Source organism: Malus sylvestris, chromosome 11 (assembly GCF_916048215.2).
Source record: "Malus sylvestris chromosome 11, drMalSylv7.2, whole genome shotgun sequence".
Classification (NCBI taxonomy): Eukaryota; Viridiplantae; Streptophyta; class Magnoliopsida; order Rosales; family Rosaceae; genus Malus; species Malus sylvestris.
This window is the reverse complement of record NC_062270.1, coordinates 8,627,337-8,640,954: the sequence shown is the minus strand read 5'-3', so window position 1 is coordinate 8,640,954 and position 13,618 is coordinate 8,627,337. Positions and strand designations below refer to the sequence as shown.

Sequence of the window (13,618 nt, the reverse complement as noted above, 5' to 3'; positions counted from 1 at the left end):
TTTTTCCTCTTTTTTTCCTATTTTGTCCTCCTTATGTAAGTATTGTGTATCAAAAGTAAGGGTAAAATTGGAAAAATAAGTATATGATTGTCATTTTCTCAAAAAAAAAAACATAGTAAAATAGGAAAAATATGGATATAATTGTCATTTTGTCAAAATATACAAAAATACTATTTAGCCCTCATTTTTGTCAACATTGTGTATCAAAAGTGAGGGCAAAAATGAAAAAAAAAGGGCAAAAAGTTGACAAGCCCTCTTCTCTTAATAGAATAGATAGATAATGGAGAAGTACATGTGTTACAATCATGGAAGAAAATGCCAATAATATCTGCGAAATATCGCCGATATTATCGGTTTTTCGCGCAATGGATATTTAAATAGGTATCCGGATGGTTTTCGTCAAAATATTGCGATATTATCGATAATATCGCGATATTTTTTGAACTGCTACAACGCCGGAGGTGCACGACCTCGCCGGAGAATCGGAATAACTCCGAGCAAGAACGAAACCTACAACCACACGGAACAAAATCATCACTATCTTTCAACAAAAATCACCACTTTATACCAAAATCAATGACAAAATTACACTAATCCGAGAAGCAAGGGCTTGAATTCGAGCAAGATCTGGAAGAAAACAGTAGAAGCTGAGAAATCGAGTACCTGACCGGCAGTTACAGTGCTAAAGATCATCATATTTGGAAGGCCACGGATCGGACGGAGTTGAGAGATCAATGAGCAAACATTTCACAGAGATCTGTGAAGATGAGGGAGGAGGAGGAGACGGTGCGGGGAGAGAGAAAGGAACAGAGATCGGTGAAGATGAGGGAGGAGGAGGAGACGATGCGGGGAGAGAGAGAGGAACAGAGATCTGTGATGCGGGGAGAGAGAGAGGAACATAGATCTGTGAAGATGAGGGAGGAGGAGGGGACGGTGCGGGGAGAGAGAGAGAGAGAGAGAGAAAACCTTGGTGGGACGGGAGACTTAAAAAAAACAAAACAATTGGCTTTGATGGTTTTAGTCTAAAACTTTTAGACAAGTGACGTGAAAGAGGTGCATGGTTTTAACTTTTAATAATGAAGGCCATCCATTTATATTTTTAAAAGTTTAGGATATATTATATATATATATATATAAATGTTATATAAATTATAAATTATTTAGATAATATTTTGTTTTTTTTTAACTAAGCAAGCAGATTATATTTGAACCCTTCCTTTGTCAACCACGTACCTGGGCCTTATCCAACTCGTTACAGATGTGTTTGTGATTACATATTCAGCCTTATATGGTCATTAAGATGTCTGCAAGGTTTGCAAGCTAATATTTATTATCTAGGATAAATTTCTATATTTTAAAAAACACCAAGGTGAAAATTTTGAACCTCATAGGAACTCTATGTGGTACTAAGTCACTCATGTATCTTTCCATGCAATGTATAAAGTGTAAAATATTGTACTAATTCATTATATATAAATGATTATGGTGTGTTTAAACTTCTTTCATTAATTACTACATATTTTCTACACTCACAATGTTTGCCAGCTCGCTATATAATCAACTTGATAATGTTAAATCCATCATGCAATGCATTTCCTTCCAATTTTTTGTGATAAATTAATAGATAATTGACTAAATAAACATCCTGCAAAGTTTTAATAAAAATTTCCAAGTTTTTCTTACAATTTCCGTGGTTTCCATGTAATTTTTATCGATATCGATATTATCCCGATATTTCCATCGATATTTCCGTGTTTTCGGACTACCGATATTTCCGATATTACCGATATTTAAATCCTTGGTTACAATGACTTTAGCCTACAAAATAATTGCTAAGAGAATCTCACCAATTAAGTGTAAGAGAGATATTCGTTACGAAAGAGACTCGTATGGATTTGAACCCATGACTTGTTTGTTTGTTTGTTTGTTTTTTTTTATTTACAAATGATACTATTTATACTAAAGGAGAGGGAGATAGGTTAAGCCTAGATCTCTTGCTTATAACTAAAGAATAATACCACTAGATCGTATTAAATGATAATGATATATAGTTTTTTTCTTAATAGTCGGATAAAACTTATAGCCTTGCAATGAAGTATGGTTTTATTTTTGTTGCCAAAAATCATAATGTCTACCGTCAGCGCTTCCACCGGTGACCAATGCTCGTGACTGCGCATAACGTCATAGTGTTATATTAGAATTTTGGGTGCGTTTGTTGCACCGGATTGTCTCGGACTGAATTAGCTGCATGTACTAAGCTGGAATGGCTTAGACTAGACTAAGGGGTGGTTTGGGAGTGAGGTGCTTAAAAAAAAAGCACCCATGAAAAAAAGTTATGAGGTTTTAGGTGTTTGGTAAACTGAAAAAAAAATGGCTTATTTTGGAAGCTGCTGTGAGAATAAGCTGAAATCAAAGGAAAAAGCTAAAGCTGCTATTTGCAGCTTTGGAAAACTGGCTTTTTTTCAAAGCACACGGAGCTACAGTGCTCCTTTAATGAAAAGACCCACTATCAGACTGCTTTTTTTTCCAAAAGCACTTTTACAAAAAAGTTTACTAAACACTCTGCTGATTTATTTCACAGCCACTTATTCTCACAGCACAGCCGCTTATTCTCACAACAACTTTTTTTCAAAGCACAGCAATACCCAACCAGCCCTAAGCTAGACTAGCTTAGTGAAGCGTTTGTTGCAGTATCGAACTAGGAAGCCGGATTATAATATTATATTATTTAATCTATATCTATTGATATTTTATTATTAATTTAATCTTATATCAATTAATATTTATTATTTCTTTATCATTTTCCATTTTTCTAGAGTCATCTTCTTCTCTAATCTTTATACATCTCAATTTTTTTTCTCATTGTTTACTCCGCCAATGTCGCCCTCCACTTTCCCCTTTTCCTCTTTTTTCTACTCCGCCCCCTCCCTTTCTCCCGTTTTACCTTTGTACCACTATCCTCTCCCCCCTCTCTCCGTTTGTATTTATTTTGTTTCACCTAATATGAAGCGCTTGAAGTGGGAGCCGGAGTTGCAGGTAAGCGGAGAGATTTCAAATTGCGAAGATCGTTCTCGGATCTTAAGTTCTTCAAGCGAAGATCGATCTCTGTTTTCTGGGTCTGATTCAAGTTCAATCGAAGAAAATGGAGAACCCATTTCTGCATATTGACCAAGTGTTCTTTTGTCGGTTCGTCGGGAAATCAAGGTTGTGGGTTCGTCGGGAAATCTGAGATGTGGGCTCATCGGGAATTTGCAGATTTTGTTTCTTTTTTATCCAGAAAAAAGAATTGCAGTTGACGAGTTTGGCGTTGGAGATGAAGTCGTGCCCGAAGTCTTTGCTGTCAAAATCGAGGTCAAAGAGGTGAATCAAGCAGGACGAAGTGAGATGCCATCGAAATCGAGGTCGAGGAGGTGAATCAAGCAGAATGAAGCGAAGTTCCTAGCTAATCCCGTGGTTTTTTGGGGGACTCGTGAAGACCGGCTAGCGACGCCTCTAGTGAAAGCAAGTCCCAGTTAATCTCATTAACTCTAGTCCCACAAGCCACCAAACACAAGACTACATTCCAATCCAACCCAATCTAGTGAAGGCTAAGAAGAGTAAACAAACGCTCCCTTAAGGTTTTTTTTATGAATTAGAATTTTAAGTTTTGCAGATGTTTTTGACCTTTTGTTATTTATTTAATTTTGTTCTTAACTCACTCTATAACTTCTGGGCCTGCATTATCTTATCAATATCTTTGACATTGCAGTCACTCATAAGATGTCTTTAAAAAAAAAGCAAATAGCGATTAAATTAATATGTATAGTTTGAAGAAAGGTACCCCTTGAAAAGTCGACTTTGTCTATGTCAGGTACATAAATTATTTCCGTCTAACCGAAAATGGCGTGGAATGGAATTCTGCAAATCTGACTAAACTTTGTTTATATATATATATATATATATATATTCCTCCAGTCTGCGCCTGGACATTTGTGGTGCCTTGGGGGTTACGGCTTAACAACACATACATTTCTTATATGAAATTACTTTTTAAATCGTCATTCTATATAGCCGACTGATTGACACGATCTGACCTGCAGGTTTAGACCCTGACCAATAAATTTCATTAAACAATAAAGTTTGTGAATGTAAATTTCTTCTTCCTTATTCTTGGATAAAACTGCACCTACAAAATAAATAACATCTTAGGTCAAGGCCAAGAGCCTCACGTGCCCACGATGAATGGGGGGCTTTGGCCGAAAAATCTCCGATGCCAAAATTAGAATTTAGAGAGAAAAAATGTTTGGAGAATTTTGAGAATTTAGTAAGAGAATTGTAATTGAGTTTTGGAGAAAATGATAGAGTTTTTATAGGGGTGTGGCCGGCCCCTTTGGGAGAGAAAGGACCGGCCACTTGGTTCATTTTGTGGCTAGGTTCTTGATTTGTGTTTAATAAGGAATAATTGAATAATAAATCAATTAATTAGCTAATTAATAGAATAATTTCCTAATTGATTAGCTAATTAATATAATAAAAGGGGAATGATTTGGGAGTTACCTTGTGGAGAGGATTTGATGAGGAATGAGGATAGATGAAATAGGTTTTGAATTATTACCTATTTTTGGCACTTTTGACTTGGTTGAGGGTTGATTGTCTGCTGCTCGCGCGTAGGCATCGCGGTATGCCTCGAGGGTAATTTTGTCATTTTAACCTAAAAATCCACGTGTTGCCTTGTGATTCTTTGGCTCCACAAAGTTCACGAAGATGATCGATGTTGCATGAATAGTAGATTGCTTAGTAGTTGTGATATACCTTATGACAAGGTTTATACAAGCTGATCAGCTCGGAAAATATTAACCAAATAGAACCGGACGTTGCATTACATCAGTAGTAGATTGGTCATGATTTGGCTAAGCATGGATGCCATTATCTACAATTAGGTGTCACTAACACTACTGCTCTTTATTTTCTTATTCATTAGGTTTAGAGCACAACCTTGTATATTTAGAGTTTTTAAATCCTGTGAATAATTTCATCCCTTGTATTTCGATTACCATTTACAATTAGAAAACAACTGCAATATTATTGCGCCAACTCGTATCCAAACTGTTAAATCTTGATTATCCGAAGTAGCATAGTTTCATTCATTTGTATTTGAACTCTCTTTTTTGTAGTCTTAGGGCCACCGACTCAGATCCAAACTTTTTAATTCCAAATGTGCTGGAGTAACTTCATTTCTTTGTATTGGACTATTATTTGGGATTTGTAATCAACTGTCATATTAGGTCGTTAGTATCATTTCTTTAATTTTTTTCATTAAGGAAAAACATTGAAAGCAATTATTCGCCCTGTTAAGGAATACAGGGAAAATCTTGCCTTATAATTTGGATGAAAAAAAGGCTCGCCGAATATATATATATATATAGCTAAGAAGAGTACATAATGGAGACATATATATATATAGCTAAGAAGAGTACATAATGGAGACAAAGCTACCTTGGCCAAAATCCAAATCATTTGAGTTCTAAAGAGGTATGCAAATGCAAGAGTACATTTCTTGCAAAAAATCAATTCTTATATTGTGCTTTGAAAGATGTGATTTATTTTAGTTTTGTAGATTAATATAAAAAGATTTAAATAATTTAAATTAAACATTATTTTTAATTTCCAATAAAAAAAATTAATGGCTTTACCCGACGAACAGATTCGTCAAGCAAACTGTTATTGCATTTTTATTTTAGTTTTGTTAAACAGTTGCTTTCGTCTGGCTAAAGTATTTAATTTGCAAAAACTTGACGAAATTATGTCGTCGAGCAAGATATATCCGTCAACCAAGGGTGGTCAACGCTCCTTTACCCGAAGACTTTGTTTCGTCCATTGAAATTTTAGGTGACGAATCCTTATTTAGCCCAAAAAAAGTATTTCGTCTGGCAAGGAATTTTTTGTAGTGTTAATTGAAAACAATTTAAAAAGAAGAAAAAAGAAGAAAAAAAAAACCAATAAAACTAAGGGAAATGTGGTCGCCTTGGTGAAAAAATACCAATAAAAACCCTACTTCTATTCAATAAGAGCTTTCTTCGAGGAAATTGCCTTCACTTAGGTTTATCCATATCGACAAAATATGAATAACATATCAACGAAATATCAACAGCATATTAATGAAATATCAACGTTTGGACAACATATGGATACATATTGAATTTTAGGAAGAGGGCTTTGCAATAGGGTAATCGAACCAATTTCCCTAAAACTAATGTGCCTATAGCTTCGATTCAATTGTTCTATCCATCCAGTACCACTTGAGTCTTGAGTTACATCATGACTTTATTAGCTAAGTTTGTCTTAAGTAAAAACCATAACACTAACCCTTGTTCAATAATCTTCAACTTATTGCATGACAAATTAACCATAATCTTGAATTATGATCAACGCCCCTTGCAAGCCGATCTTTCTTCCAGCATTCGAAGGCCAACATGCCTGCCCAAAGAACAAAATTTGGAGTGGGAAAACAACAATATCATATTATTAGAAAGAAAAGAAAAAAAACCAAATAATTTATATTTCGGATGATTTAGTAGATATTATTTAGTTAAATATAATTAAGTAGTTGTATAATGTATAGGTAATTTCTCATGGTTTTATGCATACCTGCCTAACATCATAAGAGTGGCTTGAGGATTGGTCCCTGGTGATAAACTTTTGAACACAGATCCATCAACAACACGTAATGCCTTGATCCCCCTGACCCGGAAATCTCCATCAACTACCTTTCCGACGAGGCATCCACCATGGTAGTGCCAAATTGTGGCTACTGTATCTCGACAGAATGTTTCAATGGATGCAACATCTGACTGGTTCATTGGTAAAGGTGGTCCAAAAAGGTTAAAACCATTTTCGCCTGGCAAATCTCGAATCTTAAATGGTTTCAATGAGTTTGTTTTTAATAAATCACCCATTTTTCTCACAGCACTAACACAACGAGAAAGGTCTGCCTTCTTTGCAAAGTAGTTAAATTTGACATTTGGGCCGACTTTGACATCATAGGATGATTGCAGTTTAAGAGAACCATAGGACAAGGGTGCTGGATTTTTGGTAACAATGTGCCCGAAAGTTGAATTTATCGTCATGGGAATAGTTGGATTAGGGAAAAGACTAAAGGCCATGGTAGAAAATGGTAAGCCGGAGAAAGTCTCTATATAGTAATCACTTGTGATACCAGCAATCTGTGCAGTAGAAGGTTCTAGTTCAGATGGCGGCAAAATGGTAACGTAATGACGAGGATTGTCACGCATAAACTGCCCAACGTAAGGTTGTGGGTGAACAACTGGGATTTTAAGAGATGAAAGGTAGGACTTCGGACCAACACCGCTAAGTAGCAGAAGTTGAGGACTCCCAATTGCTCCTGCACTCAATATAACCTCACCCTTACCACGTATCAATGCCTGATGAGACCTCCCGTTAGAATCAGTGTATATGATTCCTTTAGCTGACAAACCTGCATTAAATCGATATTAGAATTGAACATATATTTAATTTACAAGTTATTAAATACATAGAATAGATTCAAATTCTTCAAATATATCTAGGCATATTTTTTTTTTTTTTTTAACGCCCTGATAGATTTGATTTTTGTTTTTCGATCGAAACATATTAATGTACCTGCACGTATGTATATTCACAGTTATATGTACGCAACATACAAGATCAAAATCAAAGTCCAATCAAAACCCAATCTAAAATGGGTTTAATGAAAAACATAAGAAAACCTATCGAAGGATGGAAATCTAAATGGCCTTTAATTGTATATATCAAATGTTAGCATACCTGATGCTTTGGAAGAGAAAATGATCCTCTCTACTGCGGCATGAATTGCAACTCTCAGGTTTTTTGGATGTCCTTTATTTAGCAGTTCCACAGCTCCATGTCTTCTTCCACGATCGTCAAAGATCGTACCCGTGATTTTAGTTCCCTGAATGTGATCCAAAGTAAGTCCATTGTCTGGACGAACACCAGCTTCTAACAGTGCATCTTTCACAACAGATTGCCAGTGTGATAAATTCGGGCGGAATACTAGAGTGTTTTCCACCCATTCATATGAATTATTGACTAAGTTCATGTCCAATTTAATTCCTGATTTCTTGAGGAATTCACTGTCGGCTCTTGAGTAAAGACCAACATTGATCATACTTGACCCGCCCAGGACCCGTCCTCTTACAAAAGCTACACCATCTTCTGATGTGAACCTCTGGGCCGGCGTCTTACCGTCATCTTCTTGCATGAAATTTGCAAGAATCCCAGCGTTACTCAACACGTTAGGATATGCTGTGGGAATATCTCCCCTTTCTAGGAGGAGCACGGAGTAGTTCGCGGATAAAGTTGCTGCCAATGGGCACCCTGCCGTGCCCCCTCCAACCACAATGTAGTCATATTTTTCTTGCAATGGTAGATCAGTTGCGTTACGTACAAATTTCAAGTAGCTAAAATCTGCAGTATATGAATAAAGAGATGAGGAAACAAGATTATATAACGAGAACTGTTTGTTATTAAATTTATTTGTCATGGAAGTTACTTGAAGAACCAATGAGACTTTTAAAATATATTTAGTACCTTGGACGTCTGAAGGAGTGGCGAATGAGTGAACCCCTAATTGAGGGCAGAAAACAAAAAAGTACAAAAGAAACAATATAGCAGCAATTGCTGAATTCTCCATATTATTTTCGAAACGTTTTTCTCCTGAAAATAAAATATTAAAAGAATAATTAGTTTCTTGTTCTTCAAATAAAGACTTTTGGAGTAAATTGCTCTCGAGCCATACTCTAAAACACACAAGTTCCCACAAGTTTTTATTTGAGCTCCATATATGGAGTTGAAAGAGCCCGACTCTAAACTTAGAGTTTAGCAACCAAATCCTCTCCCAACCCATGTCCATTTGGTGCTAAAAATTCAATTTCTACATTCCCAAGTTTTAGGACTACTTTTCAAGTTGCTATTTCTAATGGTTCCCACCATCAAAAGCACTTGAATGGTGTGACTGGGCTTGATGTGGACGCGCTGGGAGGCACGCAAACGCTGTCTCACTTAGCATGCAGAAAACTTGAAAAAAGTTTGCGCCCAAGCTGGTTCAAAGCAAGGACCAAGTCTCTTGTGTTGGTCATGTTATTGCGGCATATATATGATATATTCCTTGGTTTTTTTTTTTCAGACATTTCCTATTTTCAACATTGAAGTCAATATTGTCACAAATTATGCGATTTTGACTTCTTGTCAGAATTAAAATTTTTAAAGTTAAAATGTTCATAAAAATAACTTAAGAAAACAAAATTTATTTGAAAAAAAAAAAGTTAACAAAAGAAATTTGAGACTAAACTACTTGTTTGACATTTAAAATAGCTATAGTGCTAAATTTTAGCATTGCAGAGTTGGAGGAGAAAAATAATTTGACAACCTAAAATTTGTTTGTTTGCCAAATTTTGCATTTGGCAACTCCCCACCGGAGTTGGTCTAAAGAAATCTTATTTTCCTTCAATCATTTTTTCTTTTTAACAAATATTCTATCATAATTTAAAATAAAACGTTCCTTTTCTCAAGAAAATTATACCATTACAAATTTCTAATAAAGATTTTTTTTTACAAACAAAAGGATAATATTTTAATCCTTCAGATATAAACTAATATAATTTTGTAGTTAATATAAGTGCAAGAGAGAATACTCTTAACCAATTGAGTCACAATTTGTAACAAATTTCCTATAATCTAGCCTTTTGATTACACTCTTATCCGTTAGAGATAATTGTCAAAAGAAAAATGGATAGATTCAAAATTATTTTCACAATAATGCTACAATTTAGCAATAATTATTTACGATTTAAGATATTTTCTTTCCAAAATAGTTTAAAATATTTTTAAATCCCCAAAATCAAACGTATCGAAATAAGTTCTTCTTTTATTATGTTTAGAGAAAATAGGATTGAGAATAATATAAACGTACCAATACACAATGTGTACAAAATAAAACATACCAAAATAAAAATAATGTACCAATATTAACAATATTAACAATACCTAAATCCAAATCAAAAGTACCAAAATTTCAAATAAACATACCAATTAATGATTTTTGTAAATTCAAAAGTACCCGCAGATAATATATATGTAATGTATTGTACCTAATAATAATTCGTCAACAACTATACTTAAATAAAAAACAGCAAAAAAAAAAAAAAAAAACAACAACAAATTATATATATATGTATATAATTTCACAAAAAAAATTGAAAAAATTACACGGAGCTTTTATATTGATCACCAACTATTTGAAAAAGAAAAAAAAACATTTGGAAAAAGAAATAATATTAAATGTTTGCATAAAAAATGTGATCGAAAAACATATTTGAAAGAAGAGAAAATATAATTTAATTAATAATATCTCCACTAAATAAGGAAAAGTGCATCATGCAGATAAAAGGATAAATTCAAAAATTATTTTAATTTAAAAAAATAGAGGCGATTATTGGTCAAAGTACTTTAATCAAATTTTAAAAAGGCACAGATGTTGAATCTAAATAATATAGAAAAACTGTAGGGGATTCTAATTTTTCCTAAATAAAAAGGAAGAAGAATATTTTCACAAAATAAAAGGGGTGTGCTATCCACACACTTCTTTTTACTTCTTACATACTCTCTTAATTTTCGACCGTCGAATCGAATGAATTGAAGAAGATCAAAAACAGAAATTAATAAGGAGTATGTGAGAACTAAAAAGATGTGTGTGAATTTCACACCCAAATAAAAATAGAACTAGGAAATAGAATTTTGTTGGAATATTCGATTATGAAGTGTGACATATAGAGTATGATTGGACAAGTAAACTTTTAGAGTTGGAATAGTATGAAGTTATATTATTTTAAAATTACATTTATAATTCATAACTGGGGGTTATATTTTGGATTCGTCGTTCTACAATATCATTATTGATAGTGTCATTACTTATTATCTCGACGTATACAACCAAATTATAACAGTTATAACCACATACTTACTTTCACTATGTAATTAGACTATTTTCACTTAAGCGATCACAACCATTAATTTAGCTGCCATAAGCGAATACAACTTCCTTTTTTTGGAGAAACGAAGAGATTATATTATCGAGCCTCTTGGGCAACCAGTACAAAACGAAGTCGAAGTGCAAAGCATACCTTATGCTCGTTGGAACAAGATTGACCCAAATATAATCAGACCGAATAGAATGATTAAGGGTTGGTTTCACATTCCTGAATGTTTTTTTCAAAGTCATTTTTAAAAAAAGTTGGAGCTAAAATTGTGTTTGATAAATAAAAAAAAAATTTGTTTATTTATTTATTTCAAAACATGAGTCTAAAACAGTAGAAAACCCTTGCTTATGAAAACAATAATTTTTTTTTAACAGCACAAAAACGTCAGACTAGCCCTAAAATAGTCAATGCATTTGCCACAATATTGGCCTCCCTCCGCACATGAGCAAGTACAACTTTTGTGAAAGTCTTTTGATCAATCCTCTCAATTGATTGAACTTACTATGAAAGACAATTGATGAATGGTGTTGAGAAATACTGGAAATCAAATAAGAAATTCAAACGCATGAAGACTATTGCATAAAACTTACACTGAAGCTAATTGTTGGAAGTTCTTACTAGGGTATTCGGATCTGTAGCAAAAAGTCTATTGGAATGATATATAGAGTTTTTGGGGTCATGTGAACCCCTTCCCCCTTCCCCTCGCTACTGCATGTGAACTTGACATCAGTGGTGGATTTAGAATTTCAATAGTGTGAGCTTTCTAATGTACAAATTTTAAAACAATTTAGATTCAAATACCATTTAATTTTTTACAATAAATACTTTTCATTCCTAAATCATGATAGTACAAATACTAAATTTGTTTACGACAAAGTTTCATACTACAAAAACGTTTCATTATCAATACAAAAAAAAAAAGAATTTTACTAAACAACTAAAGTATCACTTAATTATTAGTCTCTCATTTGTTGAGAAGTGAATGCTTAATGATATTCATGGCGAAAAATGCACTATTCACTAACACATCTTTAACTGATAAAACTGAAACCAGTTCAAATTGGAATTATTCAGAATAAAAAATAATAAATCATATGCATTAATGAAGACATAAAAATGTATATATGAATTAACCAGCATATGATCAAATTAGTAAAAAAATAACAAACCATATCACAATAATTATATCAATATTTTCATCTAGTACACATAAGACAAAAATATAAAATCTCATGTGACGGTGGAGAGAGGTGGATTAATGGTGGTGGGTTTCCATTGGGATTCGGGTTGGATGGGTGGATTTGGGTTTGTGTTAATTAAATGAAGGAATTGCATGAAAAAGACTTGGGCCTCGGATTTGTAGATGAAAAAGACTTTTAATTTTTTTTTTAAGAGTGGTTTGCCCAAATCGATACTGTTTTGACCAGGTCATTAAAATCAAAATTAAGATTAGTAATGCTACAATTATTATTTATTTGTATTATATTTCTAGTAGAGGTAGGGCAGCCCGCCAACGTATGTATATCTCATCTCTATTAAAAAAATGATACAAATATATGATAAGAGTATCATTTTTGAATTAAGACTTCTTCATCTTCTTCATTAACCCTCTGCTGGTTGATGCGCTACAATCTATAGAGTTCTAAAACCAACACGTATTCAGTCCATTAGGTGGTCCTCAAAGGTCTTCACAGGTGCTTCTTAGAACTTTCAGAAGGTCCCAAGACCACCCGGATTTGTTAATAAATTCGTCCTGGCTTCACACATGAGTTAACCTGACTCAAATACCATGTTAAGCATAAAAACTCAAATACCACGTTAAGCATAAAAGAAAGCAGATAATGAAGAGGAAAACAGAAGAAACACTGTATATTTCATAGACTGAAGGGAATGAATTACAAACTTAGCCTTCCCTTTCTCTACTTATTCACGGCCCTTCATTTCTTACACTTGACAACAATAACATATTTATTGACAAGATCGGATTAGACCGTTAGTGAAAAAAAGAGACGAGATTTACCCGAGACGACAATATCCCGTTTGGTTTTGAAGTTATTTCCAAGAACTCCTTACCGGCAAGGCAATGGCATAGATTTGCTGTATCTGATTCCTCCTTATATAACTGCTCCCTAGGCCGCTGAAGATTCAAAGCATCTGTTGTTGAATAATCAGCAACAATTTATGACAATTTATATATATAAATAAATTCGAATATACTAATAATAAATGCAACTTAATAATTTGGCTGAGTATGAAAAAAACTAAATTAACTTTAAACAGATACAATAATGATGGAGGCTTGAGTACCGCAATGTTCTTAAAACATAATCTTGTCCTTGCTCTATGTTTATAGTTCGATGGACGTTCGTTTAATCAGGATTTAACAATTTAAGTCGACATGAGAAGTTGGTTGGCATTTTAAATTTGATAATGGAGAAGTACGTGTTACAATGAGTTTGGCGTACAAAATAATTGCCAAATAAGAGACTCACCATTTAAGGGTAGGAGAGAAATCCTTTACGGAAGAGACTGATGGATTAGATTGCGAAATAGATTGAAAATCAAGTCAAAAATGCACAAAAGCC

At 33.8% G+C, this 13,618-nt stretch overlaps 1 protein-coding gene and 1 long non-coding RNA gene across 4 annotated transcripts; both read right to left on the bottom strand.

Annotated features, from left to right (window-relative positions):
* Positions 1-116: 116 nt before the first annotated feature.
* On the bottom strand, positions 117-1,048 carry LOC126591210 (uncharacterized). Its single transcript, XR_007612301.1, has 2 exons — positions 664-1,048; positions 117-510 (listed from the first exon to the last, which is right to left on the bottom strand). It is a non-coding gene; the product is annotated as an uncharacterized LOC126591210 (long non-coding RNA).
* Positions 1,049-6,088: 5,040 nt separating this feature from the next.
* LOC126591180 ((R)-mandelonitrile lyase 2-like) lies at positions 6,089-13,185 on the bottom strand. Of its 3 annotated transcripts, XM_050256771.1 has the most exons (6): positions 13,054-13,145; positions 11,624-11,741; positions 8,587-8,712; positions 7,804-8,463; positions 6,628-7,474; positions 6,089-6,456 (listed from the first exon to the last, which is right to left on the bottom strand). In XM_050256771.1, exons 3-6 carry the CDS (start codon positions 8,687-8,689, stop codon positions 6,405-6,407), a joined length of 1,662 nt encoding a protein of 553 aa, XP_050112728.1. In that variant the 5' UTR covers positions 8,690-8,712; positions 11,624-11,741; positions 13,054-13,145; the 3' UTR covers positions 6,089-6,404. The 3 variants fall into 3 exon arrangements, with proteins under 3 accessions (XP_050112728.1, XP_050112725.1, XP_050112727.1); XM_050256768.1 differs by lacking the exon at positions 11,624-11,741 and having other exon boundaries at positions 13,054-13,185; XM_050256770.1 differs by lacking the exon at positions 11,624-11,741 and having other exon boundaries at positions 13,045-13,130.
* Between the last annotated feature and the right edge of the window lie 433 nt (positions 13,186-13,618).